At 49.1% G+C, this 16,523-nt stretch overlaps 1 protein-coding gene and 2 pseudogenes across 1 annotated transcript; 1 reads left to right on the forward strand and 2 right to left on the reverse strand.

The window, feature by feature from the left end:
* The first annotated feature begins 208 nt into the window (after positions 1-208).
* LOC125516288 (cyclin-dependent kinase C-2-like) lies at positions 209-4,459 on the forward strand. Its single transcript, XM_048681772.2, has 12 exons — positions 209-447; positions 543-624; positions 711-801; positions 896-925; positions 1,044-1,156; positions 1,236-1,308; positions 1,407-1,527; positions 1,621-1,738; positions 3,103-3,242; positions 3,348-3,405; positions 3,547-3,617; positions 3,745-4,459. The coding sequence occupies exons 1-12, from the start codon at positions 338-340 to the stop codon at positions 4,277-4,279; spliced, it is 1,542 nt and encodes a 513-aa protein (XP_048537729.1). The 5' UTR covers positions 209-337; the 3' UTR covers positions 4,280-4,459.
* A 93-nt stretch (positions 4,460-4,552) lies between these two features.
* Positions 4,553-5,109, reverse strand: LOC147991581 (pre-mRNA-splicing factor ATP-dependent RNA helicase DEAH1 pseudogene; annotated as a pseudogene).
* Positions 5,106-7,802, reverse strand: LOC125516296 (pre-mRNA-splicing factor ATP-dependent RNA helicase DEAH1 pseudogene; annotated as a pseudogene).
* Positions 7,803-16,523: the final 8,721 nt, after the last annotated feature.

A 16,523-nucleotide genomic window follows, 5' to 3' on the forward strand; every position in this document is an offset into this window, starting at 1 on the left:
AAGAGCTTAAATTTAAAATTTGACATGATTGTAATGTTGCACTTTATTTTTTTAGAAAATGTGTCGATTATTCTGCCTTTTTCCTATCTAATACCCCATAATCGGAAAAAAAGGGGGGAAAAGAGATAGAAACACCGAAACACGCACGTGTTCAATCTCATCACACGACTACCCGGAGAACGGACGGACACGATTGAAGCTTATGACAACCAACCCGACTCGACTTGTTCAGGCTTCTTCGGCCCCGTTCCTTTCCTTTCCCACGCCCCCACCAACCCAATCCTCGCGTCGCGTCCCCTAAACCCTAACTCGCCGCGAGGGGAAAGCGCCGCAAGCCATGGCGACGGCGGCGCCGGGGCAGCTCAACCTCGACGACTACCCGTCGTGGGGCTCCCGCGGCGTCGACTGCTTCGAGAAGCTCGAGCAGATCGGCGAGGGCACATACGGGTACGCGCCTATCGACCCCTCAATCCCAATCCCCCAATCCCGCGAAACGCATATCCGTCGGTCTGATTCGGCTGCCTCGTCTTTGTTGTTGCCAGGCAAGTGTTCATGGCCAAGGAGACGGAGACCAAGGAGATTGTCGCGCTCAAGAAGATCCGCATGGACAACGAGCGCGAGGGCGTAAGTATCCCGCCGCGTCTTCCTTTTTTTTCCTTCCCTAAATGATGTTCTTGGCTCTGAGGCTTTCTATTCTTGATTCGGCGCAGTTCCCTATCACGGCCATCCGCGAGATCAAAATCCTCAAGAAGCTGCACCACCAGAACGTCATCCAGCTCAAGGAGATCGTCACATCCCCAGGTTCGACTAATCATCCCACGAATCAGAAGGACATCATGTTTGGTTGTTAACTGCCTGCGTCCAGAGGACTAATGGATTGGATTGATTCTTGCAGGGCCGGACAGAGACGAGCAGGGGAAGCAAAGTATGGTTCTCTTCTAAGAACGATATTAGTGTTTCTGATTCTTCTTCTCTCAAAAAACTAAAATGAATGGTCCGTTGCCTAGTTTTGCCATTTGACCTGTCGTGTTGTTGTTCCATAGTCGATGGCAACAAGTACAAAGGGAGCATTTACATGGTCTTTGAGTACATGGACCATGACTTGACTGGGTTGGCTGATAAGCCTGGGATGCGCTTCACCATTCCACAGATTAAGGTAAAACCATCCATAAGTGTATGATGATGGTACTGGTTGCTAGTACAAGTGTGGTTCCTGACATAATGTCATGTACCAGTGCTACATGAAGCAACTCCTCACGGGCCTTCACTATTGCCATATCAATCAAGTTCTGCATCGTGATATTAAAGGTATCTATGGCAGACAATTTGCATGAATTTGGATGTTATGTTGTGACAGTGACTTTGTTGTTTTTATGCTAACCATGTATCAAAATTTACTCCTGCAGGATCTAACCTCTTGATAGACAATGAGGGTAACTTAAAACTGGCTGATTTTGGCCTAGCAAGATCATTTTCGAGTGATCATAACGCAAACCTCACTAACCGTGTGATCACTCTGTGGTACAGGTATTGCAGTGTTATCCTTTCGGCTTGCAAGTTATCTAGTGCAGTGTTTGTAATTGGATCTTGCTGACTCTTTTGTTGGGTTAATGATTTCAGACCTCCAGAGTTGCTGCTAGGAAGCACAAAATATGGGCCAGCGGTGGACATGTGGTCGGTGGGTTGTATTTTTGCAGAGCTTCTCAATGGAAAGCCAATACTGCCTGGAAAGAATGAGGTATGGTTTCTAATGGTGTTGGACAGATTATTTTTATCAATTGCTTATTTGATGTGATGAGTTTTGTTATTATCATAATTCCTATTAGCTGTCAAATACTTAATGTTATGACTATGAAGAGACTTGGAATATCTTTAATTTATTATCCATTAAATATGACTATGGAGAGACTTGGAATATACTTATTATCAATTGAATATCTTCAATTCATTTAGTTCTCAAACCTAAATAGTGTAAGAATCATTTTTTATAATTATGAAAGACTGGGAATATATATCATAATGTGAAGCTGGAGCATTGAGGTAAAGAGAAACTAGCAGCCATTTGCATGTGTAACACACCTGGGGAGTACTAGAGATTGTACAATGTTGCAAGCTTATCCATATCTATCTGACGGCAAGTAGTTCAAAAAAGCGCTAGGCGTTAATTGTGCGTTTTGCCACCGCCTTGCGCTTTACTGACCAAAGCGCATACTTATGCGCAGTTATGCACAGATTAAGCGTAGTTATGCACAATGCGTTTTGCCAACGCCTAGAGCCCAGGTGCGCTTAAGCGCTCGCTTAGGCGCGCCTTTTTTAACTATGACGGCAACACATCCTACTATTTTTGTACTACTTGGAGAATATATGTCATGATGTGAAGCTAGAGCATCTAGGTAAAGATAAACTAGCAGCCATGTGTAACACACCTGGGGAAAACTAGAGATTGTACAATGTTGCAAAATTATCCATATCTATCTGACGGCAACACATCCTACTATTTTTCTACTACTCGGGGAATATCTCCTATAGACTGTACACTGTTGGATATATATCCTACAACAAATCGTACTTAGGGAATATCTAGCCATGTGAAGCTAGACATTTCAACTTGGTTATGGAAGGAAAAACACATCCTACTATGTTTGTACTCCTGTTATGTGAAAATGTTGCTCTTGTTAGTTCGAACACTCTTACAAAATTCTCCATATCTACAAATAATCTTTAGCTATACATTTAAAGTTGGTTACAGTAGGGAAACAAATTCCATTCTTGTAGTAGCCCTGTTATGTGAAAAAAGAAGTGCACCAATCTCGTTGTAGATGTTTTGGAAGTTAGGGAATGCTTCTCTACTTTGCAAGAGAAACCTGAAATTAACTCCTCTGTCCTCATTCATCTTTACTCTTAATTTCTTCAAAATGTGCGTGGTTCTCTTCGTGGTTATAAAAATATAGTTGCTCCCTGTCTAGCCCAGCAGTTCTTTACTTTGAGGCACTTCCAGTCAGTATCTGGAATCACCTAGCACTAAAGTGTATTTGTTCCAAGCTTGAACTTGTAGTCTACTGCAATCACGAGTAATCCGCTTGTCTCTGATATTTTGTGCAGCCAGACCAACTGACCAAAATATTCGAGCTTTGTGGTACCCCTGACGAATTGATTTGGCCGGGTGTGACAAAAATGCCATGGTATAATAATTTGAAGCCTCCCCGCCAATTGAAGAGGCATGTTAAGGATGCTTTTAAACAGTAAGTACTATGTATTATACTCGTACTTCTCTTTTCATCTTTTGTACTTGAAGCTTGCTCAGTTGCCCTTTCGGAAGAGTGTTTGCTTACCATGTGTGGTTCTAGTTTTGATTTTCATGCTCTGGATCTGCTGGAGAGGATGTTAACATTGGACCCGTCAAAGGTATAGTTGCTTCTTGTTTGCTTACGTTTATATGCTTTGATATGCGAAGTGTTTGTGAGCCTGGCTTTTTTGTTCATGTTTTCGTAACTGCCAATTCTTTTTATTATTCAACCATAATTTGACATGACTTGCACTCTCCAGAGGATATCTGCAAATGAAGCTCTTGACTCTGAATATTTCTGGACTGATCCCCTACCATGTGATCCTAAAAGGTGATGCTCGTAGGCCTTTTCCGTTCCCTGACTCGTGGCTTGCCATAATCATCCTAAGTTCTATTAAGACATACCCCACTATGATTAATTAATTGATGTCCATTTCCTTTTGTGTTTGCTGATGCAGCTTGCCAAAGTATGAGGCTTCACATGAATATCAGACAAAGAAAAGACGTCAACAGCAGCGGCAAGCTGATGATGCTGCTGCAAAGCGGCAAAAGACGCATCATCCTCAGCCTCCTCATGCCCGTTTGCCCCCAATCCAGCAATCAGGCCATCAAATAAGGCCAGCCCAGCCTACCAACAACCCGCATCCACCAATGGCATCTGGGTCAAATCATCACTATGGAAAGCCCCGAGGGCCAGGAGGGCCAAACAGGTACCCACCGGGCGGGAACCAAGGTGGTGGAGGGTATCCGAACCGTGGAGGGCAAGGTGGCGGCTATGGGAGTGGCCCTTACCCCCCTCAACAAGGTCGAGGGCCTCCTCCGTACCCTGGCGGTGGCCCAAGGGGTGGCGGCAGCAGCGGTGGCTATGGTGGTGCTCCAAACTTTCCACAAGCCGGTCCTTATGGTCCTGGCGGCGGCCCAGGCCGGGGGCCAAATTATCCCCCACAAGCTGGCTCTCGAAACCAGCAGCAGCAGTATGGAAACTGGCAATAGTATGTAGCATCTCAACAATACCATGTCATGTAGATTTCTTTTTCCTTTTCAAGAAGGCCATGGCATGTAGGAATTGCCCATGATAAGTGGAAACCTATGCGCTGATACTTGTATTTCAAGTTTAATTTAACTGATGTGCCTTTTGCTGGGCTTGATATGATAAGCTAATTTAAAGTTTTAGCTTGGTCCTACTAAATTAGTTTCATTAGATTCATCATAAAATATATTAGTTTCATGATTAGAATTTGTTTATACACTTAAAAGAAGCTTATTTGGGGACATACTTCAATTAATTTGAAATGGAGAGAATGTAGTAGTGCGTCGTCACTGGATTTTTTATCTTACACAAACAAGTAGAGTAAAAAGAATAATCTTTATACACAAATTTGAATTCCAGGATTAATAGGTCGAAATATTGTCGAGGTTCAGGTTTGCCTCGCCGCTGGACCTTTGTCCTTGCCCGTCTTCTTCGGCTGGTGCCCGTCGATGTCCTTGCGCTGGTAATAGTGCGGCGCGATCTCCAGCAGCCACTCCGGCTTGAGCTCCGTCACCTGCCGCATGTACTCCTTGCTGGTCAGCACCAGCTCGTGGTACACCACCCACGCCGGCGGCACATCCGCCATCCCGGAGCTCGGGTGCACGAACACCGTCTGCCGGCTCTTGACGGCACGGTACGACCCGTCCTTCTGCCGCCGCGCGGCGTTGCGGAAGTATCCCGCCGTGACCGCCTTCCTTATCCCGTCGAGGTCGCCGGCGCCGGAGCAGTGCTCGATCTCCACCCGCTCCAGCAGCGCCTCCAGCTGGTCCCGCACGTCCCGCGCGCGCTTCATGGTGCGCGGCTGCACGAAGTTCTCGCGGCACCACTGCGACGAGTAGCCCGACTCCCTCCACGCGCTGTACACGTTGAGCAGCGCCACATGGTCGCCGACGTTGCCCGCGTGGTGGTCACCACCTCCTCGGAGCACCCGTACTTCTCCGACGCCACGATGGCCTTGGAGAGCATGGGGTCCAGGGGGAACTCCGCCATCCGCCTCCCGGTCTTGGTGAGCTCGCCGCGGCTGTTGAGCGCGCCGAGGGCGAAGAGCTCCTCCAGGGCCTTGAGCAGCGCCTCCGACGCCGGCGGGTCCATGAAGTCGAAGCCCACCAGGTCGTTGATGCCCAGCGCCTTGAGCCGCAGCACCACGTTGGCCAGGTTGCTCCTCTGGATCTCCGGGACCGTGTCGTCGTCCAGGTCATGCCTGAAGTTGTACTCCGTGAAGAGGCGGAAGCACTTGCCCGGGCCCGTGCGCCCCGACCGGCCGGCGCGCTGGTCCGCCGACGCCTTGGAGATGGGCTCCACGCGCAGCGACTCCATGCCCGTGCGCGGGTTGTACGACTTGAGCTTGCAGAAGCCCGGGTCGATCACGTACTTGATCCCGTCGATGGTCAGCGACGTCTCGGCGATGTTGGTCGCCAGAACCACCTTGCGGGCGCCCTCCGGCGTCGGCTCGAAGATCTTGGCCTGGAGCTCGGTGGGCAGGTTCGCGTAGATCGGGCAGATCACCAGCTCCGCAATCTTGCTGCCGACCGTCCTCATCTTCTGCTTCAGCAGCTCTTCCACCGTCTCGATCTCCTCCTGCCCCGTGAGGAACAGCAGGATGTCGCCGGCGGGCTGCTTGACGTGCAGCTGCAGGACCGTGACGACGGCGGCGGCGATGTAGTCCGCCTCCGGCGCCGTGGTGTAGTGGATGTCCACCTTGTACCGCCTCCCGGGGATCTTGAAGATGGGGGCCTCGTCGAAGAAGTCGCTGAACCTCTCGGCGTTGAGCGTCGCGCTGGAGATGAGCAGCTTCACGTCCGGCCGGAAGCGCGCGATGTCCTTTACCAGGCCGAAGAGGACGTCGGTGGAGAGCGTGCGCTCGTGCGCCTCGTCCACGATCACCACGCTGTAGCTCGCCAGGTCCGGCTCGCCGAGGAACTCGCGCAGGAGCATCCCGTCCGTCATGTACTTGATCACCGTCTTGTCCGAGGTGCAGTCCTCGAACCTGATGGAGTAGCCGACCTCGTGCCCGAGCTTGACGCCCAGCTCCTGCGCCACCCTCGCCGCCACGCTCATGGCCGCCACGCGCCGCGGCTGCGTGCACGCGATCTTCTTCCCCTTGGCCGTGTACCCAGCCTCGTGGAGGTACTGCGGTATCTGCGTGGTCTTGCCGGAGCCGGTCTCTCCGACGATGATCAGCACCTGGTACTTCTCGATGGCCTTGAGCAGATCGTCCTTGAACTTGTACACGGGTAGGTTCTTCCGCTCGTCCTGCAGCTCCCGCTGTAACTTGACCTTGGCGTCGACGGCCTCGGCCAGTTCGTCCATCTCGCCGTCCGGCTCGGCGCCGGACTGCACCGTCGACTTGACGAAGTCGACCACGTCTTCCAAGACGAGCTCGTAGCCGCCGCCGGCCCGGCCACCATCACCTGATCCAAAGTGCAGCCGAGACTTCCTTATCTGCTGCTCTTCCCAGGCCTCCTGCTCCGAGAAGAAACTGCTCCTCTTGCCGTCTCTCGCCGCCGACGCCTCGGGGTCATGGTACCGCTGCCTCGGAACGGCGAACCGCTTGGCCTGATCCACGTTTTCTGCGGCGTCGTATGCCTCTGGCATCCTGTAGTAGTCGCCGGCGTCGGCGTCCTTTCCGACGCGGTCCTTGACAAGCTCGTAGATTTCCTTCCTGCGCCTGAATTCCTCCTCTTCGGCGTTGGTCATCTTGACGCCGTCGAAGATGAGCTCGTTGTCGATGATCTCGTCTCGCATCTCCTCCACCTTCATCTTCTTCCGCTTCTCCAGGTACGCGTGCCGCGAGGCCGTCCTGAGCTCCGAGGTGTCGCCCCTGTCCATGGCTTCGGACCGCCGGGCGAGCTCGCCCTGTTCTCGCTTGGACGGCTTCCGGTCCTTCAGTTTCCTAGTGCTGGCCGCGTCGCGTTCTCTGATGTGCCGGTCGAGCTGAGCCTTCTCGATCTGGTCACGGTCCATCTCCTGTAGTTCCTCCCCACCAGAGTCGCCGCCGTCTTCCGCCGGTCCACGCCGCGCTCGCACTTTCCGCCCTGAATCGCGCACTACACTCGCCTCCTCCTCGCCGTCGTCATCCCCTTGGCTCGCGGCCTTCTGCCTGAAACGCTTCCTGCCGCTGTTGTTAGAGGACGACGCGGTGGCGGTGGCGCCGGCGTCTTTGGCGACATCGTCCTCATCGTCGAGCAGCTTGAGGGCGCTCTGCTTCCTGGCGAACGCCGCCGCCTCCTGCACCTGCTTCCGGTACTCGCTGACGCGGGAGCCCTTGCGGGGGAACATGGCGTGCACGTCCTCCGCGAAGGCGACGGTGTCGGCGGAGGAGGGGAGGCCGGCGAGGTCGACGAGGCGCGCCGCGAGGTCGGCCGGCGAGGCGCTGTCCCGCGCGAGGCGGAGCACCAGACGCACCACCATGACCTCGGAGTAGCCCACGAGCGCCATCAGACGGTCGGACACCCGCGTCTTGAGCTGGCCCTCCTCGCTGGCCATGGCGAGGCCGGCCGGGCGCACAGCACTCTCGTCGATCCCGGCCGCGACGCCGCCGCCGCCTCCCCGGCCACACGCGAGAGCAAAGTCGGTTTCGAGCGGAGGGGTAGACGTGCGGCCGCTTTATCCGCGCTTCCGTTGATGGATGTTTATTCTGACCAGATTATTATTGTGTACGTGATCGGAAACTGGGTATGGCGGTTCCAAACCGACTCGGCAGTGAGTTGGGAATCCGTGGCTCCACCGCGGGTGGAGTAGATCTCAGCCCTTCGTTTCTTTCTATTGCTGGCCGGCAAAGGTGCGCACACCGCGCCGTGCGAGTCGTTGAGTTCGCATCAGCGATTCAACAAGGAGATGAACGCGTCGACGGCAATTTGGCCGGATGAGTGGCGGCGGTGTTGCAGGCCGACTCGATGTTTATAGTATTTCGGGCTCAAGTGATCAAGTTCGAAGAAATTCTCTGGTTAATTGTAACGAGTTGTACATTAGCTTTCTTGGTCGTCAAGAAATAATAGCTTGACCGACATGAATTGAATATCATTAGGGCATCTCCAATGGGAGCCGCTTGTATAGACGCTAATGAAGGAAAAATTAAAGATTAAAAATTAAAAAGTCATCTAAGCGCCTGGACTTACAACGGCAGATGGTAACGACATGGGCTAATCAAACAGCCTGGGCGCTTACAGCGGGAAGGAAAAGTGCCTGGCGCTCGATGCACACTTTTGCGCCGACGCTTCACCCGGCACCAGGATTAAAGAAAGCAACCGCTAATTGACCGGGATTTAGACCCTGGCGCCTGTGTTTAAGCGCCGCGTTGGACATGCCCTTACTTGACTCTGGTCAATAGGACAGGCTTGCATGGTTGGAACTTCTTTCTCTTCACACGTGTCGTTTGGCCTAGGGATGGGTAGTCCTTCCGCGCAACGCCCCTCCCGCCTCGACTCTGCTTATTTAACATTTTTTTGAAACACATCAACAAAGAAAATCTCCTGGTATCCCTTCATAATAAATGGTAGTAGCTACATAAAAAACTGACCGCTCCGCTCCGGAAAAGTAGGATCGCACGAGGCGATCTAGGGAGGCGACGAGGGTTCCCTTACACGCCGCCGGTGGCGCCACCGGTTCCCTCTCTCTTTGTCGGCCGCTACGGCGGCGGGAGGGAGGGGAAACCTCGGGTCTGTTCGCTTGGTGGGTGTGTGGTAGGGTTAGGGTTGAGGGAGACGCTGCCGAGGCCGTTGCGGTGGTGTCGCGTCAGAATAAGTTTCTCCGGGCTCCGTCCGTGGTCAGGCGAGGCTTTTGCCTTCGTCTAGGAGCCAGCGGGATGGGGGATGCCCGGATCTCGTCGAGGTCGCGGGCTATGGTGGATGGAGGTCCATTGGCACTGGCCGTTTGGGTCCCCAGATGGGCGATGGATGTAGAGAGACGAAGACCCTTCTTCTTTCTTGTCGGTATGATTTGCTGCTGCTGTTCTTCTCCTTCCTTTGCGCCGATGCTGGTGGGAGATCCTGCTTTGTCCGAGCGGATGGCCTGGCCGCGGTGCTGGACCGGTCGGATGACTCGAGTTTTCTTCCTTCCGGAAGGGACACTTTTCGCGGTGCTGGACCGGTTGGATGACTCAATTTTTCTTCCTTCTGAAAGGGACACTTTTCGCGGTACTCAAAGCCAAAGATGGCGACGGCTCTTGCAGGTGTGTTGGATTGATGTCCATGCCCTCTCAGCGCTGGTGTCAAGAAAGGAGGAAGCAGCGCGGCGACAATTGTACCGTGGTCGAAGATGATGACCTGCTTGCGCCTGGTTGCAGATCCTTCTACTGCAGGGGTCTTCTCTCAAGATCCAGGGATGATGACACGGAGCTCCGGAGATCTTCTTGTGTTATGGTTGTCTTAGGGTACTCTAGGTGTTCATGGTCCTTTGTGTTTGTGTTTCAGTAACTGATGACCCACAAGTATAGGGGATCTATTGTAGTCCTTTCGATAAGTAAGAGTGTCGAACCCAACGAGGAGCAGAAAGAAATGATAAGCAGTTTTCAGTAAGGTATTCTCTGCAAGCACTGAAATTATCGATAACAGATAGTTTTGTGATAAGGTAATTTGTAACGTGTAACAAGTAATGAAAGTAAATAGGGCCAATTCCAGTTCTGCCCCTAACTCGAACCCACTACTCAGTTTTGCCTCTAATTTTCAGGTATGCTCAGTTTTGCCCCTCCGCCGTTAGTGTCACTTATAGAAATGCCCTTTTGCGCCGTTACCGTCCGGTCAAAGTACTTTGACCATCCAGAAAAAAATAGCAAAAAAAATCAAAAAAATATGAAATTTGGTGGGATCGAAGATAGTCATGTCCGCAAGGCGCGTGCACATTTTTGTGTTGGTTGGACACTCCGGGAGCTCGTGGCAAAGGAAAACAAAAATAATTTATGCCTATGAACAGTAAATTCGAAAAAAATAGCAAAAAAGTTCAAAAAAATTTGAATTTATTTGGCGTCAAAGAGGCTTGAGTGCGCAAAGTGCTTGCAAGTTTTGGTGATCAAATGACGTACGGGGCGCTCTAGAGAAAAAAAAACAAAATAGTGCATTTTTTCAAAGTTTTTTTGAGCTAAAATTTGTTTTTTTCTCCACGAGCTCCTACAATGTCCAAACACAACAAAAACGTGCACACATCTTGCGCACCTGAATATCTTGAGTCCCACGAAATTTCATATTTTTTTGATTTTTTTCTATTTTTTTTTGAATTTACTGCTCGCATGCGTACAAAATTTATGTTTTCCTTTGACACGAGCTCCCGGAGTGTCCGAACGGCATGAAAATGTGCACGCGCCTTGCAGACATGACTATCTTCGATCCCACCAAATTTCATATTTTTTTGATTTTTTTTGCTATTTTTTCAGGACGGTCAAAGACCTTTGACCGGACGGTAACGGCAGAGAAGGGCATTTCTATAAGTGAAACTAACGGCGGAGGGGCAAAACTGAGCATACCTAAAAATTAGGGGCAAAACTGAGTAGTGGGTTCGAGTTAAGGGCATAGATGTAAATGTCCCAAGTAAATAAGGTGCAGCAAGATGGCCCAATCCTTTTTGTAGCAAAGGACAAGCCTGGACAAACTCTTATATAAAAGAAAACGCTTCCGAGGACACATGGGAATTATCGTCAAGCTAGTTTTCATCATGTTCATATGATTCACGTTCGGTACTTTGATAATTTGATATGTGGGTGGACCGGTGCTTGGGTGCTGCCCTTCCTTGGAGAAGCATCCCACTTATGATTAACCCCTCTTGTAAGCATCCGCAACTACAGAAGAAGTATTAAGGTAAACCTAATCATAGCATAAAACATATGGATCCAAACCAGCCCCTTACGAAGCAACTCATAAACTAGGGTTTAAACTTCTGTCACTCTAGCAACCCATCATCCACTTATTACTTTCCAATGCCTTCCCCTAGGCCCAAACAATGGTGAAGTGTCATGTAGTCGACGTTCACATGACACCACTAGAGAAGAGACAACATACATCTCATCAAAATATCGAACGAATGCCAAATTCACATGAATACTTACAGCAAGACTTCTCTCATGTCCTCAGGAACAAACGTAACTACTCACAAATCATATTCATGTAAGGGCATATTTATCCCTTAATTGTTTTGGTGATTGATGACAATGTTTTTGCAGACTAATCGTGTGCATTGAGTATTTCAGACATTTCATCACTAGGCACAAGACGATTTGGTGCCCCTCGAAGACTATTGAAAACGGCGTTTCTCTACGTTTCTTTTCGGTGGATTTGAATCGTAGGAAAGCCGTACTATTAAGAGGGGATCCGCTTTGGAAAGGTTTGGGTGGAATCATCACGTACACGTCTACTCCTTTGCACCGCCTTTCCTTTGGCACTTTGGAGCATCCTCCGTCTTTTCTTGTCTATGCAAAATGTCGTGTTTGCTGATCTGGGGCATGCGGTAGTACTGCTCATAGAAGCGGTAGTACCGCAAGTGCCCACGGTAGTACCGCTTCCTTGGAGCGGTAGTACTGTGGCCTCAGGCCAGGCGCTGCTGCTATTGCGGTAGTAGGGGCGGATGTAATTTTTTACATCCGCGCCCTATGCGGTAGTACCGCACCTGGTGCGCGGTAGTACCGTGCACTCTGGCCAGGCTCAGCAGCTTGCACGACAGTAGGAGCGGATGTAATTTTTTACATCCGCACCCCGCGCGGTAGTACCACTCCTGGCTTGCGGTACTACTGTGTCGGATTTTTGCATAGATCCCAACTCAGCGGAAGTTGCCACAGATGTATTTTTATATGTCCGTGCCTTCCCAAAATCTGGACCATCCCCGCCTTGCGGTAGTACTGCAAGGGGGAGCGGTAGTACCACGCCAGCGGTCCTACCGCCCTCTGCTTCATTTCATCTGGGCTGTTCTGGTTTCTGCTGCTCGGGCGGTAGTACCGCGTGCCCGGCGCGGTAGTACCGTGCTACGCAGGCTGAGTTGGTGGATAACGGTTGGATTTGTTCTTCCACTATATAAGAGGTGTCTTCTTCTCCGAGTTGACTATCTCTTCCATCCCCAAGCTCCATTGTTGCTCCAAGCTCCATTTTCGCCCGATCTCTCTCCCTAGCCAATCAAACTTGTTGATTCTCTAGGGATTGGTTGAGAAGGCCTAGATCTACACTTCCACCAAGAGAAATTTGATTCCCCCCACTCATCCCTTGCGGATCTTGTTACTCTTGGGTGTTTGAGCACCCTAGACGGTTGAGGTCACCACGGAGCCATATTCCATTGTGGTGAAGCTTTGTGGTATCGTTGGGAGCCTCCAATTAAGTTGTGGAGATAGCCCCAACCTTGTTTGTAAAGGTCCGGTCGCCGCCTCCAAGGGCACCAATAGTGGAATCACGGCATCTCGCATTGTGTGAGGGCGTGAGGAGAATACGGTGGCCCTAGTGGCTTCTTGGGGAGCATTGTGCCTCCACACCAGACGAACTTCCCCTCAAAAGGAAGGAACTTCGGTAACACATCCTCGTCTTCACCGACTCCACTCTTGGTTATCTCGTGCCTTTACTTGTGCAAGCTTATTTGTGTTATATCCCTTGCTTGCTTGTGCACTTGTTCTTGTTGCATCATATAGGTTGCTCACCTAGTTGCATATCTACACAACCTACTTTGATGCAAAGTTTAAATTGGTAAAGAAAAGCTAAAAATTGTTAGTTGCCTATTCACCCCCCTCTAGTCAACTTTATCGATCCTTTCAATTGGTATCATAGCCTCATCTCTTTATTAAGGACTTTGCCGTCCGAAGAGTATGGTTGACACCGTAGACGGTGTGGAGGAGCACTTCGGTGTGAATCCGGTTTCCTCTACGGCCGATGGGGGAACCGCGGTCTCTCGTGAGGAATTCAATGTGGCTTTGGACACATTGAAAACCTCCATGACGACCAAGGTTGAAAGCATGTTTAACAAATTCTTAGAAGGGCTTAAACTATCTACCGCGCCGATGAAAGTGGGTGATCCCACTAACAAGGTGACAGATGCTAACTCCGACAAGGGGGAAGCTACCAGTGAAAAGGTTCCTTCTTCTAGTGGTAAAATTGGCAACGACATCTTTGCCCATGTGTAACCTCCACTTACTTATGGTGGACCGATTCCTTCCACTCATTTGAATCATGCCGGTCCTCCCCCTAAGATTCTAAAAAATGAGGACTTTGATTATTGGGTTTATCGCTTTAAGCGTCATTTGAATCATGTTAATACTAACCTTTGGAGAATCATTGAAGAAGGTTTTTATCCGCATGACCGAAGCAACTTCACCCCTAGAGAAGCCACATACAATCAATTCAATGAGAATGCTCTCTTCATCATCCAAGATGCAATTCCACCCGAAGATCTGGCTCACCTCCGACCATTCACCATGGCCAAGGATGCATGGCGCCATGTTGTGTCTCTCTACCGGGGAAGCGCAAGCATTCAACGCTCCAACTATGAAGTGGTGCAAGATGAAGCCGATGAGTTTGCAATGAAAGAAGATGAAGAACCTCGTGAGCTTTATCGGAGATTAAATACTCTCACGGTCTCACTCCGAGATCATGGGAGCAAGGATACATATGACAATTGGATCAAGCGCAAATTCCTCAAGGCCATGATGCCTTACCACAAGGCCATGTCCTCCGTCATTCGTCAAAGGCCGGACTTCCACACCTTGTCCTCAAGTGAAGTGCTGGATGAGTTTGTGGCTATGAGCATCTTGGACAAGACCGCCGACAATGTGGTGTTACGCTCTCAAATAGCAAATAAGCCCAACCTTGCCTTGAAGGCCAAGGTTAGTGTGGAAGAATAGGAAAAAGAGGAGAGCAATCCCGAAGATACAAAGTATGCTTATCATGAACACATGGCTCTTGCTTCAAGGAAATTTTGGAGCAAGAAGAACACAAGGCCCAACTTCAAAAAGAACAACTCAAGTGGCGCAAAGGTCAAGCAACGAGTGAGGACTTGCTATAATTGTGGCAATGTGAGCCACTTTGTTGCGGAATGTCCTTATGAGAAAAGGGAAGACAATGATGGCAAGCTGATACGTCTCCAACGTATCTATAATTATTGATTGTTTCATGCTATTATATATTCTGTTTTGGATGTTTAATAGGCTTATTTATACACTTTTATTATTTTTGGGACTAACCTATTAACCAGAGGCCGAGCCCAAATTGCTGTTTTTTTCCTATTTCAGTGTTTCACAGAAAAAGAATATCAAACGGAGTCCAAACGGAATGAAACCTTCGGGAGCGTGATTTTTGGAACAAACATGATCCAGAGGACTTGGAGTGGACATCAAGCAACCAACGAGGAAGCCACGAGGCAGGGGGGCGCGCCCTCCACCCTCGTGGGACCCTCATAGCTCCACCGACCTACTTCTTCCTCCTATATATACCTACGTACCCCCAAACCATCAGGGAACACCACGAAAACCTAATTCCACCGCCGCAACCTTCTGTACCCATGAGATCCCATCTTGGGGCCTTTTCCGGCGCTCCGCCGGAGGGGGCATTGATCACGGAGGGCTTCTACATCAACACCATAGCCTCTCCGATGATGTGTGAGTAGTTTACCTCAGACCTTCGGGTCTATAGTTATTAGCTAGATGGCTTCTTTTCTCTCTTTGGATCTCAATACAAAGTTCTCCTCAATTGTCTTGGAGATCTATTCGATGTAACTCTTTTTGCGGTGTGTTTGTCGAGATCCGATGAATTGTGAGTTTATGATCAAGATTATCTATGAAAAATATTTGAATCTTCTTTGAATTCTTTTATGTATGATTGGTTATCTTTGCAAGTCTCTTTGAATTATCAGTTTGGTTTGGCCTACTAGATTGATCTTTCTTGCAATGGGAGAAGTGCTTAGCTTTGGGTTCAATCTTGCGGTGCTCGATCCCAGTGACAGTAGGGGAAACGACACGTATTGTATTGTTGCCATCGAGGATAAAAAGATGGGGTTTATATCATATTGCATGAGTTTATCCCTCTACATCATGTCATCTTGCTTAAAGCGTTACTCCGTTCTTATGAACTTAATACTCTAGATGCATGCTGGATAGCGGTCGATGTGTGGAGTAATAGTAGTAGATGCAGGCAGGAGTCGGTCTACATGTCACGGACGTGATGCCTATATACATGATCATACCTAAATATTCTCATAACTATGCTCAATTCTATCAATTGCTCGACAGTAATTTGTTCACCCACCGTGATACTTATGCTATCTTGAGAGAAGCCACTAGTGAAACCTATGGCCCCCGAGTCTACTTTCCATCATACAAGTTTCCAATCTATTTTGCAATCTTTACTTTCAATTTATATCATAAAAATACCAAAAATATTTATCTTATTATTATTATTATTATCTCTATCAGATCTCACTCTTGCAAGTGGCCGTGAAGGGACTGCCAACCCCTTTATCGCGTTGGTTGCGAGGTTCTTATTTGTTTGTGTAGGTACGAGGTGACTCACGCGTGGTCTCCTACTGGATTAATATCTTGGTTCTCAAAAACTGAGGGTAATACTTACGTTGCTTTGCTGCATCACCCTTTCCTCTTCAAGGGAAAACCAACGCATGCTCAAGAGGTAGCAAGAAGGATTTCTGGTGCCGTTGCCGGGGAGATCTACGCCAAGTCAAGACATACCAAGTACCCATCACAAACTCTTATCCCTCGCATTACATTATTTGCCATTTGCCTCTCGTTTTCCTCTCCCCCACTTCACCCTTGCTGTTTTATTCGCCATTTTTCCGTTTGCCTTCTTCCCGTATGTATCTTTCTTTGTGTTTCCACGTGCCTTCTATTTGCTTGCATATTTGCTTGCTAAAAATCTATTGATATAGATCCACTTAAAGTGTTCTGCTTGGATCATCTTCGATCCTTATGCGTTCGTGCTGAAACCCCAACTAGCCTAGTTGATGGGAAATCTTTAGATGAGCATGCTCATTTTGTGCGTCACCGTTTGTCTGAAAAAGGGAGACTCTTATGGGATCAAATAAACAGATTGCTATGTTATGCTTGGAATCTTTGTGAAATTATTGATCTTACTTGTTGCTCTAAGAACCCTAAAAAAACACCTCCCCTACCTATGTGAGTTTAATTATAATGAAATCTTATCTTCTTATGCAAAGGGTGTTTATAGTTACTACGATCTCAAACAATTTGAAGAATTTGTTGCTTTTAAGGGTGCTTATGAAGTTGCTTCTTTGTTTGAA

Source organism: Triticum urartu, chromosome 1A (assembly GCF_056163025.1).
Source record: "Triticum urartu cultivar PI428250 chromosome 1A, HENAU_Tu73, whole genome shotgun sequence".
In the NCBI taxonomy this organism is placed as follows: Eukaryota; Viridiplantae; Streptophyta; class Magnoliopsida; order Poales; family Poaceae; genus Triticum; species Triticum urartu.

What these genes read in the sequence shown, in the direction of transcription:
- LOC125516288 (XM_048681772.2), top strand. Translation starts at nt 338, where the DNA reads ATGGCGACGGCGGCGCCGGGGCAGCTCAACCTCGACGACTACCCGTCG. An exon ending in TGGACAACGAGCGCGAGGGC is followed by an intron (nt 625 to 710) that starts GTAAGTATCCCG and finishes GATTCGGCGCAG; the next exon opens with TTCCCTATCACGGCCATCCG. An exon ending in AGACGAGCAGGGGAAGCAAA is followed by an intron (nt 926 to 1,043) that starts GTATGGTTCTCT and finishes GTTGTTCCATAG; the next exon opens with TCGATGGCAACAAGTACAAA.